This window comes from Salmo trutta, chromosome 16 (assembly GCF_901001165.1).
Source record: "Salmo trutta chromosome 16, fSalTru1.1, whole genome shotgun sequence".
Lineage (NCBI taxonomy): Eukaryota > Metazoa > Chordata > Actinopteri > Salmoniformes > Salmonidae > Salmo > Salmo trutta.
In genome coordinates, this window is record NC_042972.1 from 8,916,015 (window position 1) to 8,931,901 (window position 15,887).

Genomic DNA, 15,887 nt, shown 5'->3' on the forward strand with positions numbered 1-15,887 from the left:
CTGCTTTTGTTTGTTTGAGTCTTCAAAAAGCAGAAGCCATTTCGGCATGGAAAAGCACGCGCATATGAACACACACACACACACACACACACACACACACACACACACACACCCACACACACACACACACACACACACACACACACCCACACACACACACACACACACACACACACACTGTTGACAGATGGTGATGGAGGACAATGCAGAAGCCTGCTGCTATTGGGGGGCTGATGGGGATAATAAAACTAAAGTGTTTGGTCCTTCAGCAAAGACTTTATATGGACATATTGTGGTCAGTCAGTGGTCAGATGAAAGACGTTTATATGGACATATTGTGGTCAGTCAGTGGTCAGATGAAAGACGTTTATATGGACATATTCTGGTCAGTCAGTGGTCAGATGAAAGACGTTTATATGGACATATTGTGGTCAGTCAGTGGTCAGATGAAAGACGTTTATATGGACATATTGTGGTCAGTCAGTGGTCAGATGAGTATTTACACTGCAATCCTTTTTTATTTGTGTGTATTGATTGATGCGCTTTCATGTTTCAACGCTTTGGCCAAACGGATTTATGGATGCCCTCAAGCAACAGAGACATAATAGTATTCTAATGAGTAAAACTATATCCAGGTTATGCTTGTTTATCCTACTGATGTATTCTTTAGTTTGTCCTCCTTTCTGTCCACTCCCTCTGTTCATCTACCCCTCTATCCATCTACCCCTCTATCCATCTACCTCTCTATCCCTCTATCCCTCTACCCCTCTATCCCTCTATCCCTCTATCCCTCTACCCCTCTATCCCTCTAACCCTCTATCCATCTGCCCCTCTAACCCTCTATCCATCTACCTCTCTATCCCTCTATCCCTTTACCCCTCTATCCCTCTATCCCTCTATCCATCTGCCCCTCTATCCCTCTGTTCATCTACCCCTCTATCCATCTACCCCTCTATCCCTCTATTCATCTGCCCCTCGATCCTCTAACCCTCTATCCATCTGCCCCTCTATCCCTCTATCCCTCTATCCATCTACCCCTCTACCCCTCTATCCATCTACCCCTCTACCCCTCTATCCATCTACCCCTCTATCCATCTACCCCTCTACCCCTCTATCCATCTACCCCTCTATCCGTCTATGCCTCTACCCCTCTGTCCTGGCACCATGTCCCCATGTGCCATATTGGAATTGGAGGGCACATAACATCCTCTCTGAACTAAACTAAAGCCAAGCTGCCACTCCCCCACCTCTACCGGCCAAATATTACAAATGTTTCCCATGATGGAAAATGGCTGGGGCTATTTTAGTCTTACAGTTAAACCTGGGCATAATATAGCAGCACCAAACCCTCTTCCAGCACAGTGTCCAGCTCCCAGCCTTTTTAGCCTTGCTGTTAAGAAGTTAAAGCACAGAGGACACTGAGGCCTGCTTTCATTTGACCCCCAGGTCAACCTGAAGTAACAACCTCTCTGTTAATAGATTTGGGGCTCTATTCAAGCTGTATCCATGAAGCGTTACAGATTCTGTGCTAGTAATTTAAAGGTGATTTCCGATTCAATCAATCAATCACATTTATTTATAAAGCCCTTCTTACATCAGCTGATATCTCAAAGTGCTGTACAGAAACCCAGCTTAGAACCCCAAACAGCAAGCAATGCAGGTGTAGAAGCACGGTGGCTAGGAAAAACTCCCTAGAAAGGCCAAAACCTAGGAAGAAACCTAGAGAGGAACCAGGCTATGAGGGGTGGCCAGTCCTCTTCTGATTGAGCCGACATATGTGGCAACACTACTACTTGGGAACATTGCTTTTACATTCCAGTCTTTCTACAACGCTGAATTTCTGCGATACAGATTGAATAGTGTTCTTGGTATTAATAAACTATGTGCCATTGTACTAATGTACTAATGACCAATGGCAGCAAAGTCTTGGTTTTCATTAGGACACACAACAGAAAACATTTTCAAAACGTTTTTTACAACAGAAAACATTTTCAAAACGTTTTAACAACAGAAAACATTTCAAAACTTTTTTCAACAGAAAACATTTTCAAAAACGTTTTACAACAGACAATGAAAAAAGTCCAGCTAGTTTTCTTCTGACCACGACCCTGAGGTAACACCATATCTGCTCAGGCCACCTATTATTAACCCATATAATCAATAACTACTAGGAATATTGGTTTTGAAACAGGGCTGGTAAAGGATCAGTCACGTATCATCCTTCCCTCTCCTCTATGCGAGGAATCCTTCTGCTTGATTTGATATTAAGGTCGAATTACAGCGAACACTCATTAATCACAAACCAGGGACAAGAGATCAGAGCTCTCTCTCTGTAAAAAAAAACACAAACATTTAATGGTAGAAAGAAACAGAGAATTGAAGGATTTTTAAATGAATTACAGTACAGTGCCGTCGTCATTATACTGTAGAAAGGTAATGAATGCATGGTCTTACACACTCTCGATTGCAACGATATTTACCAATCTCAAATCTTTACATTGGTGATCTGGTATGCTCTCTTTTACACAGTATTCATCCAGTCTCCCGAAACATTCTGCAGCCCCGAAAGATTTCATATCAGTACTGCATCATATCAGCAACTAGATTAGATATACTTTGGTACAAACTTGATATGACATGTTTAGTCAACCACTCGGTATAAATAAAGGACTGAGGACGAGGTCTTTGGGTTTCTTGGCTGACAATGCCGCAATGCTTTGAGTTTTACTGGAACTCAGCAACATCCTTCAGTTTCTCTCGCTGGTAAACATTCTAACCTGGTACCAGTTCTGTTTGTGATGTCTTTAAAAAAAATGTTTTTAAAAACTGTGGTCGTCATGCCAAACAATGACTGTAGGAGTTGGAGCAAGAAAGCAACAAATAGATCCTGGAACAAGTTAGTAACATTCCTCTCTGTGTTTCGTTGCTTTTTTAGGTTCTCAAAAACCAGTTTCAGTACACTGCTTACAATGTGGTCAAGAAAGATAAAATAACATGCACCTTCTAGCATGTCTAGCTAGCAATGCCAGTAACCAATGCCAGTTACCTATGCCAGTTACCTATGCCAGTTACCTATGCCAGTTACATATGCCAGTTACCTATGCCAGTTATTAAAGCCAGGCAAGCAGAAAGATGTTTGGAAAAATTAGAAAAGCCACAACTTAGTTTCTATCCAGGCAAACAATAAGCTGTATTATCTTTCTAAGTCATCGGAGTGTATTACATATCAGTGAGTAGTCGACAAGTAAACAAGCATGGCCGTCTCTTTAAGATTTCTCAGAAAACATGTTTGCATGTGGGAAAACGTCTGCCTCCACTAGCTTGTTATTGAGAAAGAGTATATTTAGGACTATTATTAGCCCTTTATCTCTCATGTGGTCAAGAAAATTCCTGCCTTCTCTTTAAAAATCTATTTTTGAAGCTATTTTCTTGGTCCCCAGAGCAGCAACCCCTTGCCAAAACACTTTTTACTCGTAATTATCTGAGGATTACTCCAAATGTTTTCCCTGCCCCAGGATACATTCCAAATGGCACCCTTCCCTACGTAGTGCACTACTGTTGACCAGGGCCCATAGGGTAGTGCACTACTGTTGACCAGGGCCCATAGGGTGCCATTTGGGACACATATCCAGAGTCCCGTTTATACCCTGTGTTGGAAAGCACCAGTTGGGTCTATGAAGTAGAAAGCACTCATTGTTCCACAAAATTTTAGAGAATTCTCATAAGAACAATCCCCGTCTCTGTTCAGGCTTGTATTATTGCCCACGGAACTGGCTCTGGCCACAGAATTATAGACAGTTTCTTTTTCTCCTTTCTCTCTCCTTCCCTTTCATATGTGTCTCTTTCCTTTCTCATAATTTCACATACCCTCTCTCTCTTTCTCTTTCTCTCTCTATGTCTTTCACCTTCTCTCTCTCTCTCTCTCTCTCTCTCTCTCTCTCTCTCTCTCTCTCTCTCTCTCTCTCTCTCTCAATTCAACTCAATTCAAATTAAGGGGTTTTATTGGCATGGGAAACATATGTTTACATTGTCAAAGCAAGTGAAATAGAAAGTAAACAAATGTGAAATAAGCAGTAAAAAAGCATTAAACGTTACACTCACATTTGAAATGTCATAGGTTCTTTCTCTCCCACTCTCATTTCTCTCTCTCTCTCTCTCTCTCTCTCTCTCGCCCACTTTCCTCTCTCTCCCTCTTTCTCTTTCTCTCTCTCTCTCTCTCTCTCTCTCTCTCTCTCTCTCCCACTCTCTTCTCTCTCTCTGTCTCTGTAGCTTTTATGTAACTCCACCAAAATCTATCCCTGGTAATGGAAGGCCAATGTGAAAGGCAGTTTCATAATTCTGGGCCTGTATTCATAAATCAAGAAGACCGTTTTGTAAACAGGGGGAAATTCTCAATGAATTTCAATCGCATAGCAACGAGTGTTACATGTACTGTAGGTATCTTCATGTATTAATTATAAAACGTTGAGATTGAAGACAAGTGTTTTTCTACGCAATATGAAGTGGCAAAAAAAAAGGGTTTCTTAAGGTTAGAGTTTAACAAGCTTCTGAGGCATTTTACATGTGATCATCCCTATGCATTTCAAAGGTCAAAGGTCAAATTGATGTATGCAATGATAGTGTGTATTTGAAGAGTTTATTTCCAAAACCCTATATCCACCAATTTTTTTTTTACATTTGTGTTTTTCATCAGAAGTGATTGCTTGTGGGTACCTTCATGTGTTTGTAAAATATTACTGTTCTCACATGTTTTTATTAAACATTTTTAGATGTATATGATTTGTATTATTAGTTTCATTGCCAAACACTACATATCCATTGTTTAGCCTGAATAGAATCGTATCCTGTAAATTTGACTGTGATGTGTGGTTGTCTCACCGAGCTTCTTAACATAAATGCACTGGATAAGAGCATCTGCTAAATGACAAAAAATGTCAAATGTAAATGTTTTACATCGATATCTCATATTACTGTATTCAATTATTTGTTTAAAAAATATATATATATTGATGTCACAAATGCATCATTTATACATTTGTTCATTAAAATGTGGGTTATTTGTTACATTTGACTGTGTGAAACTGGATATGTAGCATTTTGCAACAAAAATAATGATTATGTCTCTGAAAATGAAACCATCAAGTGATAGATTATTAACAAATACATGTCTGTCACTGAACAACCCCATGCCGTGATTAGGTAGTGAAAAAAACACACCAATCTCTTTCAATATTTATTTAAACAATAAACGCTAATTTGCCAACATTTCTTAAAATGGATATATAGCGTTTTGGAATGAAACTCTTCATTTTTTATGTGTAATATTAATGTTCTATTCTCTTTATAGTATTTTTATATTATATTTTCTCCCTCGATGGATCGGAGCACAATACAAATAAGAGGCATATGGTTATTGAGATTTTTTATGAGGAAAAATATGAAAAAATAAAAAAGCACATGTTTGTGTCATAGGTGATTCATGTAGTTCTTTAAATGTGTTTATTGCAACCAAAAGAGGAAGCTCCAGATTTATAAACATGAAATGTTGTTGTTGATAAGGAATTTACATTATCCCTAACACACACACACACACGTGCGTACGCACGCACACACACACACACACTCTTCAAATTGATTTAGGGCATCATTATCTAAATATTGTTGATAACGGCTTGATTTATAAGATTAACACTTAGAGCACCAGTACTGTTTCTCTCTGCCTGTCCTAACCTGCTGTCCTAACCTGCTGTCCTAACCTGCTGTGCTAACCTGATGTCCTAACCTGCTGTCTTAACCTGATGTCCTAACCTGCTGTCCTAACCAGCTGTCCTAACCTGCTGTCTTAACCTGCTGTCCTAACCTGATGTCCTAGTCTGCTGTCCTAACCTGCTGTCCTAACCTGGTGTCCTAGCCTGCTGTTCTAACCTGCTGTCCTAGCCTTCTGTCCTAACCTGCTGTCCTAGCCTGCTGACCTAACCTGCTGTCCTAGCCTTCTGTCCTAACCTGATGTCCTAGCCTGCTGTCCTAACCTGCTGTCCTAGCCTTCTGTCCTAGCCTGCTGTCCTAACCTGCTGTCCTAACCTTCTGTCCTAGCCTTCTGTCCTAACCTGCTTTCCTAGCTTGCTGACCTAACCTGCTGTCCTAGCCTGCTGTCTAGCCTGCTGTCCTAGCCTTCTGTCCTAAACTGCTGTCCTAGCCTTCTGACCTAACCTGCTGTCCTAGCCTGCTGTCCTAGCCTGCTGTCCTAACCTGATGTCCTAACCTGCTGTCTTAACCTGCTGTCCTAACCTGATGTCCTAACCTGGTGTCCTAGCTGCTGTCCTAAGCTTCTGTCCTAGCCTGCTGTCCTAGCCTGCTGACCTAGCCTGCTGTCCTAGCCTGCTGTCCTAACCTGATGTCCTAGCCTGCTGTCCTAGCCTGCTGTCTAGCCTGCTGTCCTATTCTGCTGTCCTAGCCTGCTGTCTAGCCTGCTGTCCTAGCCTTCTGTCTAGCCTGCTGTCTTAGCCTTCTGTCTTAACCTGCTGTCCTAGCCTTCTGTCCTAGCCTTCTGTCCTAGCCTGCTGTCTATGCTGCTGTCCTAGCCTGCTGTCCTAGCCTTCTGTCTAGCCTGCTGTCCTAGCCTGCTGTCTAGCCTGCTGTCCTAACCTGCTGTCCTAGCCTTCTGTCCTAGCCTTCTGTCCTAGCCTTCTGTCTAGCCTTCTGTTTAGTCTGCTGTCCTAGCCTTCTGTCCTAGCCTTCTGTCCTAGCCTTCTGTCTAGCCTTCTGTTGAGTCTGCTGTCCTAGCCTTCTGTCCTAGCCTTCTGTCCTAGCCTGCTGTCCTAGCCTTCTGTCCTAACCTGCTGTCCTAGCCTGCTGTCCTAGCCTGCTGTCTAGCCTGCTGTCTAGCCTGCTGTCCTAGCCTGCTGTCCTAATGTGCTGTCCTAACCTGCTGTCCTAGCCTTCTGTCCTAACCTGCTGTCCTAGCCTGCTGTCTAGCCTGCTGTCCTAGCCTGCTGTCTAGCTTGCTGTCCTAGCCTGCTGTCCTAGCCTGCTGTCTAGCCTTCTGTCCTAGCCTGCTGTCCTAGCCTGCTGTCTAGCCTGCTGTCCTAGCCTGTTGTCTAGCTTGCTGTCCTAGCCTGCTGTCCTAGCCTTCTGTCCGAGCCTTCTGTCCTAGCCTTCTGTCCTAGCCTGCTGTCCTAGCCTGCTGTCCTAGCCTGCTGTCCTAGCCTTCTGTCTAGCCTGCTGTCCTAGCCTGCTGTCCTAGCCTTCTGTCTAGCCTTCCGTTTAGTCTGCTGTCCTAGCCTTCTGTCCGAGATGCTGTCCTAGCCTTCTGTCTAGCCTTCTGTCCTAGTCTGCTGTCCTAGCCTTCTGTCCGAGCCTGCTGTCCTAGCCTTCTTTCCTAGCCTGCTGTCCTAGCCTTCTGTCCTAGCCTGCTGTCCTAGCCTTCTGTTTAGTCTGCTGTCCGAGCCTGCTGTCCTAGCCTTCTGTCTAGCCTTCTGTTTAGTCTGCTGTCCTAGCCTTCTGTCCGAGCCTGCTGTCCTAGCCTTCTGTCTAGCCTTCTGTTTAGTCTGCTGTCCTAGCCTTCTGTCCAAGCCTGCTGTCCTAGCCTTCTTTCCTAGCCTGCTGTCCTAGCCTTCTGGCCAGCCTGCATGGTGCAAACTGCAGGGTCCTAGTCCTTAGTCCAAAAGGTAGCAAAACGTAGCAAAATGCTTTTCAACACACAAAATGTTTCTTATTGGACAAGTAAAGGTAGTCCCTCCCTTTTTCAGTCCATTTTCTAACATTTGGTGCCTAATGAACAGCTCTCTGCCTGGCATGCTAGCTGGTCTTAAACGGTGCACACAGCAGTTCTGTGTCTTTGTCAGAAGCAGGTATGGACAGAGCAGAGTAGATCAGAATTAAACTGTCACACACTTCCTGTTTTTCACCCAGTCATAGGAAAGCAACCAGCCAACCCAGTCACATGAGCTAGAGACCACATTTTGGGGGGAGGGAGAGAGAGAGAGCGAGGGAGCAAGAGAGAGTGAGAGAGAGTGAGGGAGCGAGAGAGAGAGAGAGAGAGAGAGAGGGGGAGAGAGAGCGAGAGGGAGAGAAAGAGAGTGAGAGAGAGTGAGGGAGCGAGAGAGAGAGGGGGAGAGAGAGAGGGAGAGAAAGAGAGCGAGAGAGAGGGGGGGAGAAAGAGAGGAAGTTAGAACATCTGAGTTGTATTAAGACAAGATCACAAATGCCAAATCTTTCCAAGAAGATATTCTCTGCCATAAAAAGCTATATCTGGAGTATTCTGGCAGACACAGAATGGAAAACTTAACTTAACCTTACTTAAAGAAATAACTTGCAGTTATTTTAAGGATGGACTGTCTTCCCAGGGGCAAAGAGATCTCGCCAGCCAGAGATCAGTGCTTGTGTTCACAGAGTAGGAGTGTTGATATAGGATCAGTTTCACATTCTAGGTTCTAATAAATAAGATTATGGACAGAGGGGGCCTGGTCCTACATCAACACTCCTGCTTCTAAGTTCTAATAAATAAGATTATGGACAGAGGGGACCTGGTCCTTGATCAACACTCCTGCTTCTAAGTTATAATAAATAAGATTATGGACAGAGGGGACCTGGTCCTTGATCAACACTCCTGCTCCGAGACTCATTGTGAATACGAGCCCAGATCAGTGTGTGACATCTTTTATCATGAGGCTTCATCTGCCCATATTCTTGTGTTCACTGAGCTCCTGCTGCCTCTCTGCCCCTAACCTCTGTCTGCAGCAAAACAACTTCCAAGTCTGCAGCAACTGTAAAGCTACACGTAGTGAAATAGAGTGTCAGGGGCTGTTGCCTGGTGGAATGGATGTAAGGGTGTACTTGGAAGTTGTTGTTGTTTGTCCCTATGTGTTGTTGAATCATGCACCTCTGTTGTGATGCAGTTTGCTTTTAGTATTCTGATGTTTATATTTACCATGTTATTGTCACGTCCTGACCATAGAAAGCTGTTATTTTCTATGGTAGAGTAGGTCAGGGCGTGACGGGGGGGGTTTTCTAGTTTAGTTTTTCTATGTTGTTATGTTCAAGTTATGTTCTTGTATTTCTATGTTGGGTTTTGTTTGGGATGATCTCCAATTAGAGGCAGCTGGTCCTCGTTGTCTCTAATTGGAGATCATACTTAAGTAGGGGTTTTTCCCACCTGGGTTTGTGGGAGATTGGTTTTGAGTTAGTGTGTTTCTACTCTGCGTCACGGTTTGCTGTTTTGTTCGTTCAGTTTATTGTGTATGTATTGCATAGTTTCACAGTGAAAATAAAATGTGGAACGACACACACGCTGCACTTTGGTCTGCTCCTTCCTATGACAACCGTGACAGTTATGTGTTACTGTGTAAGTGTCCTTGGGTATCTGGAAAGGCGCAAATAAAAGGTATTATTGCTATTATTGTTATTATTACAATACATATCTACTGGCAGCCAAAATGAACAGCGTTCATCCCCATCCCACATAGTCTGCTAAAGAAATATCACCTGTATTTAACATACTGAACCAAAAAAGGTATATTATGGCAAATGGAATCTCATATGAGTGTTTGAGGCTAGGGTTTTTATGTCAGTAAAGCTGGTCGTTCATGGTGTACATGGGTAAAGGAGTTTGATCAACTTTTGTCTCCGTGTGTTAATACAGTTGTGTCAATGTGTAAGATCATCAGGCTTCTCTTATTATAAACCGGGTAGTTTGGGTCCTGGGTGCTGATTGGCTGAAACAGAATTCAAGCCAATTGTATAGTGCATTTGGAAAGTATTCAGACCACTTGACTTTTTCCACATTTTGTTACGTTACAGCCTTACTTTAAAATTGATTAAATTGTTTTTTTCCCTCATCAATCTACACACAATACCCCATAATGGCAAAGCAAAAACAAATGTATAAATAAATAAAACCTGAAATATAACATTTACATAAGTATTTAGACCCTTTACTCAGTACTTTGTTGAAGCACCTTTGGCAGCGATTACAGCCTTGAGTCTTTTTTGGTATGACGCTACAAGCTTGGCACACCTGTATTTGGGGAGTTTCTCCCATTCTTCTCTGCAGATCCTCTCAAGTTCTGTCAGGTTGGATGGGGAGCTGCGCAGCTATTTTCAGGTCTCTCCAGAGATGTTTGATCAGGTTTAAGTCCAGACTTTGGCTTCAAGACTTGTCCCGAAGCCACTGCTGCGTTGTCTTGGCTGTGTGCTTAGGGTCGTTGTCCTGTTGGAAGGTGAACCTTCGCCCCAGTTCGAGGTCCTAAGTGCTCTGGGGCAGGTTTTCATCAAGGATCTCTCTGTACTTTGCTCCGTTCATCTTCCAGTCCCTGCCGCTGTAAAACATCTTCACAGCATGATGCTGCCACCACCATGCTTCAACGGATGGTGCCAGGTTTCCTCCAGATATGATGCTTGGCATTCAGGCCAAAGAGTTCAATCTTGGTTTCATCGCAAAGGGTTTGAATACTTATGTAAAGAAGGTATTTCTGTGTTCTTTTATATACTGTATATACAGTATATATCAAATAAATGATTAACAATACATTTTTTTTAACATATTTTTATTTTCCCCTCACAAAGTTGTCAAATTACGAATGTCACCTATCAAAGCGAAGGACACTTACTAAAAATATGCTTTTTTTTTCATCACTACAAATGTAAAAACCAGTAAATAACTGCACAAAGCAATGGTATGAAGAACAGTAGTACATATAGATGTCATATATCTCCACATAAATCAGTTTGGTCTTTATAAGGTACGTGGGAGAGAGAAGCTGTTAGAAACTATAGTCAACCCATCAAGTCCGTTGGCTGTTCACCATCAAGTCCATTGGATGTTCACCACAGCATAGGCAGGATCAAAGGCAGAAGATGTGGTGCTGCTGTATTGTAATCTGATTGTTGAGGAATGGTTTCTCTAGCATGGTCCCCGATCTGTTTTTGTGTTTTTTTGTTAACGCGTATGGTGAGTCGGGACCATAGGGGTTGACAAGACAGCACAAACATGATCTGGGACTAGGCAATGGATTTTCTCCAAGGCCTCCCTGATGCCTCCATGCTTATTCCAAGACAGATACAAAGCATTAGGCTTAGTGTTCAATTTCAAAAGTAATGTGTGGCTTGCATACCTGATGTGTTTATGAATTATGATAATGGACTAAGGTGGCATTAAAGTAATGGGAAGATTAATTATTTTTCTTGTTTTCATCTTCCCAGTCATGCTGAAATACCATTTAGTATTTCAGCAGATACACTATTGTGTAACAAATATGTAACATTTATCCAAATGAAGATTTAGTTTGTAACCATGATTTTGTTTCATGGTTGGAAATTAACTAGCTAATCACTTCTGCCATTCCTATTTTACCATACCCTCTGCTCTAGTATGACAGTTATGGCCTACCAAATTGTATGTATCTTTATATAAAATGTGGGAGAGGTCAATTTTAAACTTCAAGCTAACAAATCTATAGGCATCCTTCATTTTCATGGTTACAGTCAATTTGATGATATAGAGGTATATTTCAATGGGATTTACCTTTATTCAAAAGGCCCTTTTAAATATGCATCAACCCTCTTGTGACACTACATCACGATGTTGAATGTGTGCTACTAACTATACAGCTTAAGTGCCGAATTGAAATAGACTGCCTTGGAAACAACATTGTTGTGGGGTCATAGGGGACAAGAGGCTAAACTGCCCTGGCTAAGCCTGTGGTGTAGCTGCTTTAGCCCCCTAGTGTGGGGGTTTGGGAGGGAGCACTGGGTCCATACTCCCAGCAATGGGTCTTCCTGACCTCTGTTGAGCTGTTGTGTGGTGGGATTTATTTTTCAAAATGGCTGCCATGGTTACACATTGGTGGTGGATGAGGTGAGCTTCCCCCTTACTATGTAAAGCGCTCTATAAATCCAATCAATTATTATTATTGGGGTCATGAATGTCGAGTGACTAAAGTGCAAGATCCCTGCTTTATTCTGTGGTCTATAGACTCACTAAAGGACACTACACATGAGAAAAGCAAAAAGCTTTTTTCCAAAAATGTTTTTTTTTTTTTATTAAGAAATAAAAAGGTTTAATGTTTTTCTCAGTAAAACCCTGTTTTAAACACACATTTTTGCTTTACAGGTTATTTAGCGCCATAGAAATAAAAAATAAAATATTTCAAATTGTATTTGAAAAATGTTTCTTCTTCATGGTTTAAAAACATTTCCCCTTGTACATTCTTAAAAAGGATGGGCTGGTATGTAATGACATGTAATGTATGAGGCAGGAGAGTTAAATAACTTTAACATTATGTTTTCTATCTGTAGGGATCAGTAGCCTGTCTGATTATAGACAGCTAATCTCAATGGAAATGGAGGATACGATCCTAAATGGCACCCTATTCCCTATATTGTGTACTACTTTTGACCAGAGACCTATGTCAAAAGTAGTTCACTATGTAGGGAATAGGGTGCCATTTAGGATACAGTCAGAGACTTCTCCAATCTCCAGCGATGGGACTGGGTGTCAATATCTTCACTGTAATAATGTATTCTCATTTGGTTTTTCAGTAAGCTTCTTTGATACAACACCTGTAAGGTACCTAGCTCGCTAACTACTAGCATTTGTTTTTTTTACAGGTATCTAGCTAGCTAACTACTAGCGGTTTGTTACAGGTATCTAGCTAGAAAACTACTAGCGGTTTGTTAGAGGTACCTAGCTAGCTAACAACTAGCGGTTTGTTACAGGTGCCTAGCTAGCTAACTACTAGCGGTTCATTTCTGTGCGACATAATACATCTTCTGTACAAACAAACAGCACTATGGTAGATAGACAGGCCTATGTTTGGCGGCAGCATCATTTCAGAATGTCACCTATACCTCACAGGCCAATTCAGACTACCAAATCAGATTTGAGATAGTCATTATAAAATGGCAGGATAACTTTTCATTGCAACTTCAGATATTTTAAAATGTTTAATATTTTTGATAAAGATGAATCAAACTCTGTGTGTTATGACAGAAAGTGATACTACTGCATTGAACGTTGTTTCTTTGTTGATATTATGGCATAAGATTTTGTGGTAGGTTTTCATTGGCCCCTGAAATTGTTGTAATTTTGTCTCTCGCATTGTTTAAGCAAGTTTTTTTTTAAATTTCTCTCTATAAAGTTAAAAGTACCACCTATTTGAAAAACAGAGTGAAAAAATACTTATCTTTCTACGAAGTATTGCACATTACAAATTGCAGTTTTGTTGATTAACAGTAAGTTGTTAAATGACGATTCATCCTCAGGAAGTATTAGTAACTGGAGACGGGCTGGTCATTTTACATTTTGAATACAAAAAGGCAAAAACGTGATTGAAAAACAATCAAAGTACAATAAACTAAACGTTCTGATTTTATACCCCCAGAAAAAAAATAGATTTTTTTATTTTTATGTAATAGAATCAATAGAATTAAGCGAAGCTTCAGTTTCACTACATGGGGTTTCACATTTCAACATTCCATTCTAAGAAGAATATCTTTGCATTGTGAATCATAACGCTTCAAATCCCAACAGGCTTTTGTTTGAATTGTTTCTGCCTCTTTGAAAAGCTGTAATAATATAATATTTAAAACTAAACTAAGATATGACGACTGATAGATAGGGAGTGTGAAAAGGCTGGAGGAAGTGGATAGTATAAGTTAGTATATTAATCGATTACCATATGTATTATCATTACATCAGAATGTACACTGACCTAGCCTGCAGAAATTCAATAGAAAGATCTGATGATTGAGAAGCAGTCTGCTTGTATTTTGAATGGTTCCTTGATCAATATTTACGATTTATGATCAATATTTACTGTATGGGGAGTTTACATTAATGCGTAAAGTTATTATGGCAGGTCCTTTAGGCTCCTGTCAATCCATTAGACACAGACTAAAGAGATGCTATATGCATTATATTGGGTGATGTTGTGCTTCTTATTTACTTGCCACTATGTAATGTCCTCTATCTATAGCCAGCGAGATACAACAACAGACTAAAACACTAAGAATAAAGGAAAAAACTCACTTCATTACTTAGTGCAAATAATTCATCACAGACTTTAAACACGTATGATGTAGCTACTGTATGCACTGGGATGGATGGCATGTAGCAGTAGTGTCCTTCACCAGCATAGTATAGTCTAGTTTAAAATGGAGTTGTGCTGACTGTATGTATGTACACTAGACACTGTACAAGGAGGACAGGTTTGTACCTCCACAGTCAGAGCCAGGTACAGTTGCCGGCACTAAAAAGCTAGGTTGTACTGCAGTGTTATTTATACAGACAGAACAATTGCTGCAAGGCGCTCAAGTACCTTCTAGCAAATAGTTGTGTCAAAAACAAGTATTGGAGACCGGTGCAGGATTTTAAAAACCCTAACTTTTTAGCAACTGTAGATGAGATGCTCTGGACCCTGAACGCAGCCTAGTAGTGGAGGTACGTTCAGGTTCAGTTGTAATTTTACAACAAACATCGACGACAAACACACTGGACTAATCTCACTGTATACAAGGGGCACCACCTCCACGATATTATCGTACTATAGACATTAGTTAAGCTGAGAAGAGAGAGGGGCTAGGTTGATCTAGATACAAACATGACATAGTCAAATGTTACTGCTCAAAACATGACACACATTTAGTTCTTACGGTTTTATACGGCCCTTTCTTTTGTATTATGTATTTTCTTCTCTCTTTAAAAAAAAAAAAGATTCCTAAAATAGAGACGACCGCTTATAGTTCTACAGGAAAGAAGAAGTAAAATGGACCATGTACTGATTCTGCTTGCTCCAAGTGGCTTGGAAATCTACATTTCCTTCTAACTACATTAATCGTAATAACAGTAATATTAATAACAATAGTTTAATAAAAAATATTAAAAACATAGACAGGAAACCAATAATGTAACTTCCTCTGTAGAAAACAAAACAAAAAGAAGACTCCTAGTGCAGATACATAGCAATGTAAACCTGGTCCTATAACTAGTTTAGTGATAATATAGTATAATAACATAGAAAGCGGGTCTTTTTTTTTTTTCTTCAATTCGTTCCTCTCACAGAGAGCGCTCACATCATAGTTTCTACAATAGTGTGGGTGGGCTTGATCAGGCCGTTGTTCCCGTTAGGGTCCAGGGGGTAGGCCAGCTCGGCAGACATGCCCTTGGGACGGTGGTCGACTGGACGGGAGCTAGCACCTCCCAGCGGAGCTGCCACAGCCTTGATCCTCTGGGTGGAGACAAAAAGAAGAGCTCTGTTTAATTCCACTAAATACCAATATACTGTACAAGTATGATTATATGACGGCAAGTGTACCTGTTACAGATGGATCAACTTGAAAAATGACCTCTAGACTCACCAACTTCTACTGGCTTAATCACAACTTTGTTGGGAGGTCCAGTATATCAGTCAGAGCTCAGAGGTCAAGATGAAGCTTCTGAACTACATGAAGTCCCTTGGGGTAGGAGCTAGGGTGTAGGGTCTAGAACCTAGGGGTAGGAGCTAGGGTGTAGGGTCTAGAACCTAGGGGTAGGAGCTAGGGCTTAGGGTGTAGGGTCTAGAACCTAGGGGTAGGAGCTAGGATGTAGGGTCTAGAACCTAGGGGAAGGGGCTAGGGCTTAGGGTGTAGGGTCTAGAACCTAGGGGTAGGAGCTAGGGTGTAGGGTCTAGAACCTAGGTGTAGGGGCTAGGGCTTAGGGTGTAGGGTCTAGAACCTAGGGGTAGGAGCTAGGGCTTAGGGTCTAGAACCTAGGGGTAGGGGCTAGGGCTTAGTGTGTAGGGTCTAGAACTTAGGGGTAGGAGCTAGGGCTTAGTGTGTACAGTCTAGAACCTAGGGGTAGGGGCTAGGGCTTAGGGTGTAGGGTCTAGAACCTAGGGGTAGGAGATAGGGCT

At 41.5% G+C, this 15,887-nt stretch overlaps 1 protein-coding gene across 1 annotated transcript in view; it reads right to left on the minus strand.

Annotated features, from left to right (window-relative positions):
- Window positions 1–10,527: 10,527 nt before the first annotated feature.
- Window positions 10,528–15,887, minus strand: part of LOC115150034 (sodium- and chloride-dependent taurine transporter) — a 38,805-nt gene continuing 33,445 nt past the window's right edge. The window contains exon 14 of the mRNA XM_029692908.1: window positions 10,528–15,224. Within this exon, the coding sequence (XP_029548768.1) occupies window positions 15,066–15,224 (159 nt within the window). The 3' untranslated portion in view covers window positions 10,528–15,065. The remainder of the gene's footprint in view (window positions 15,225–15,887) is intronic.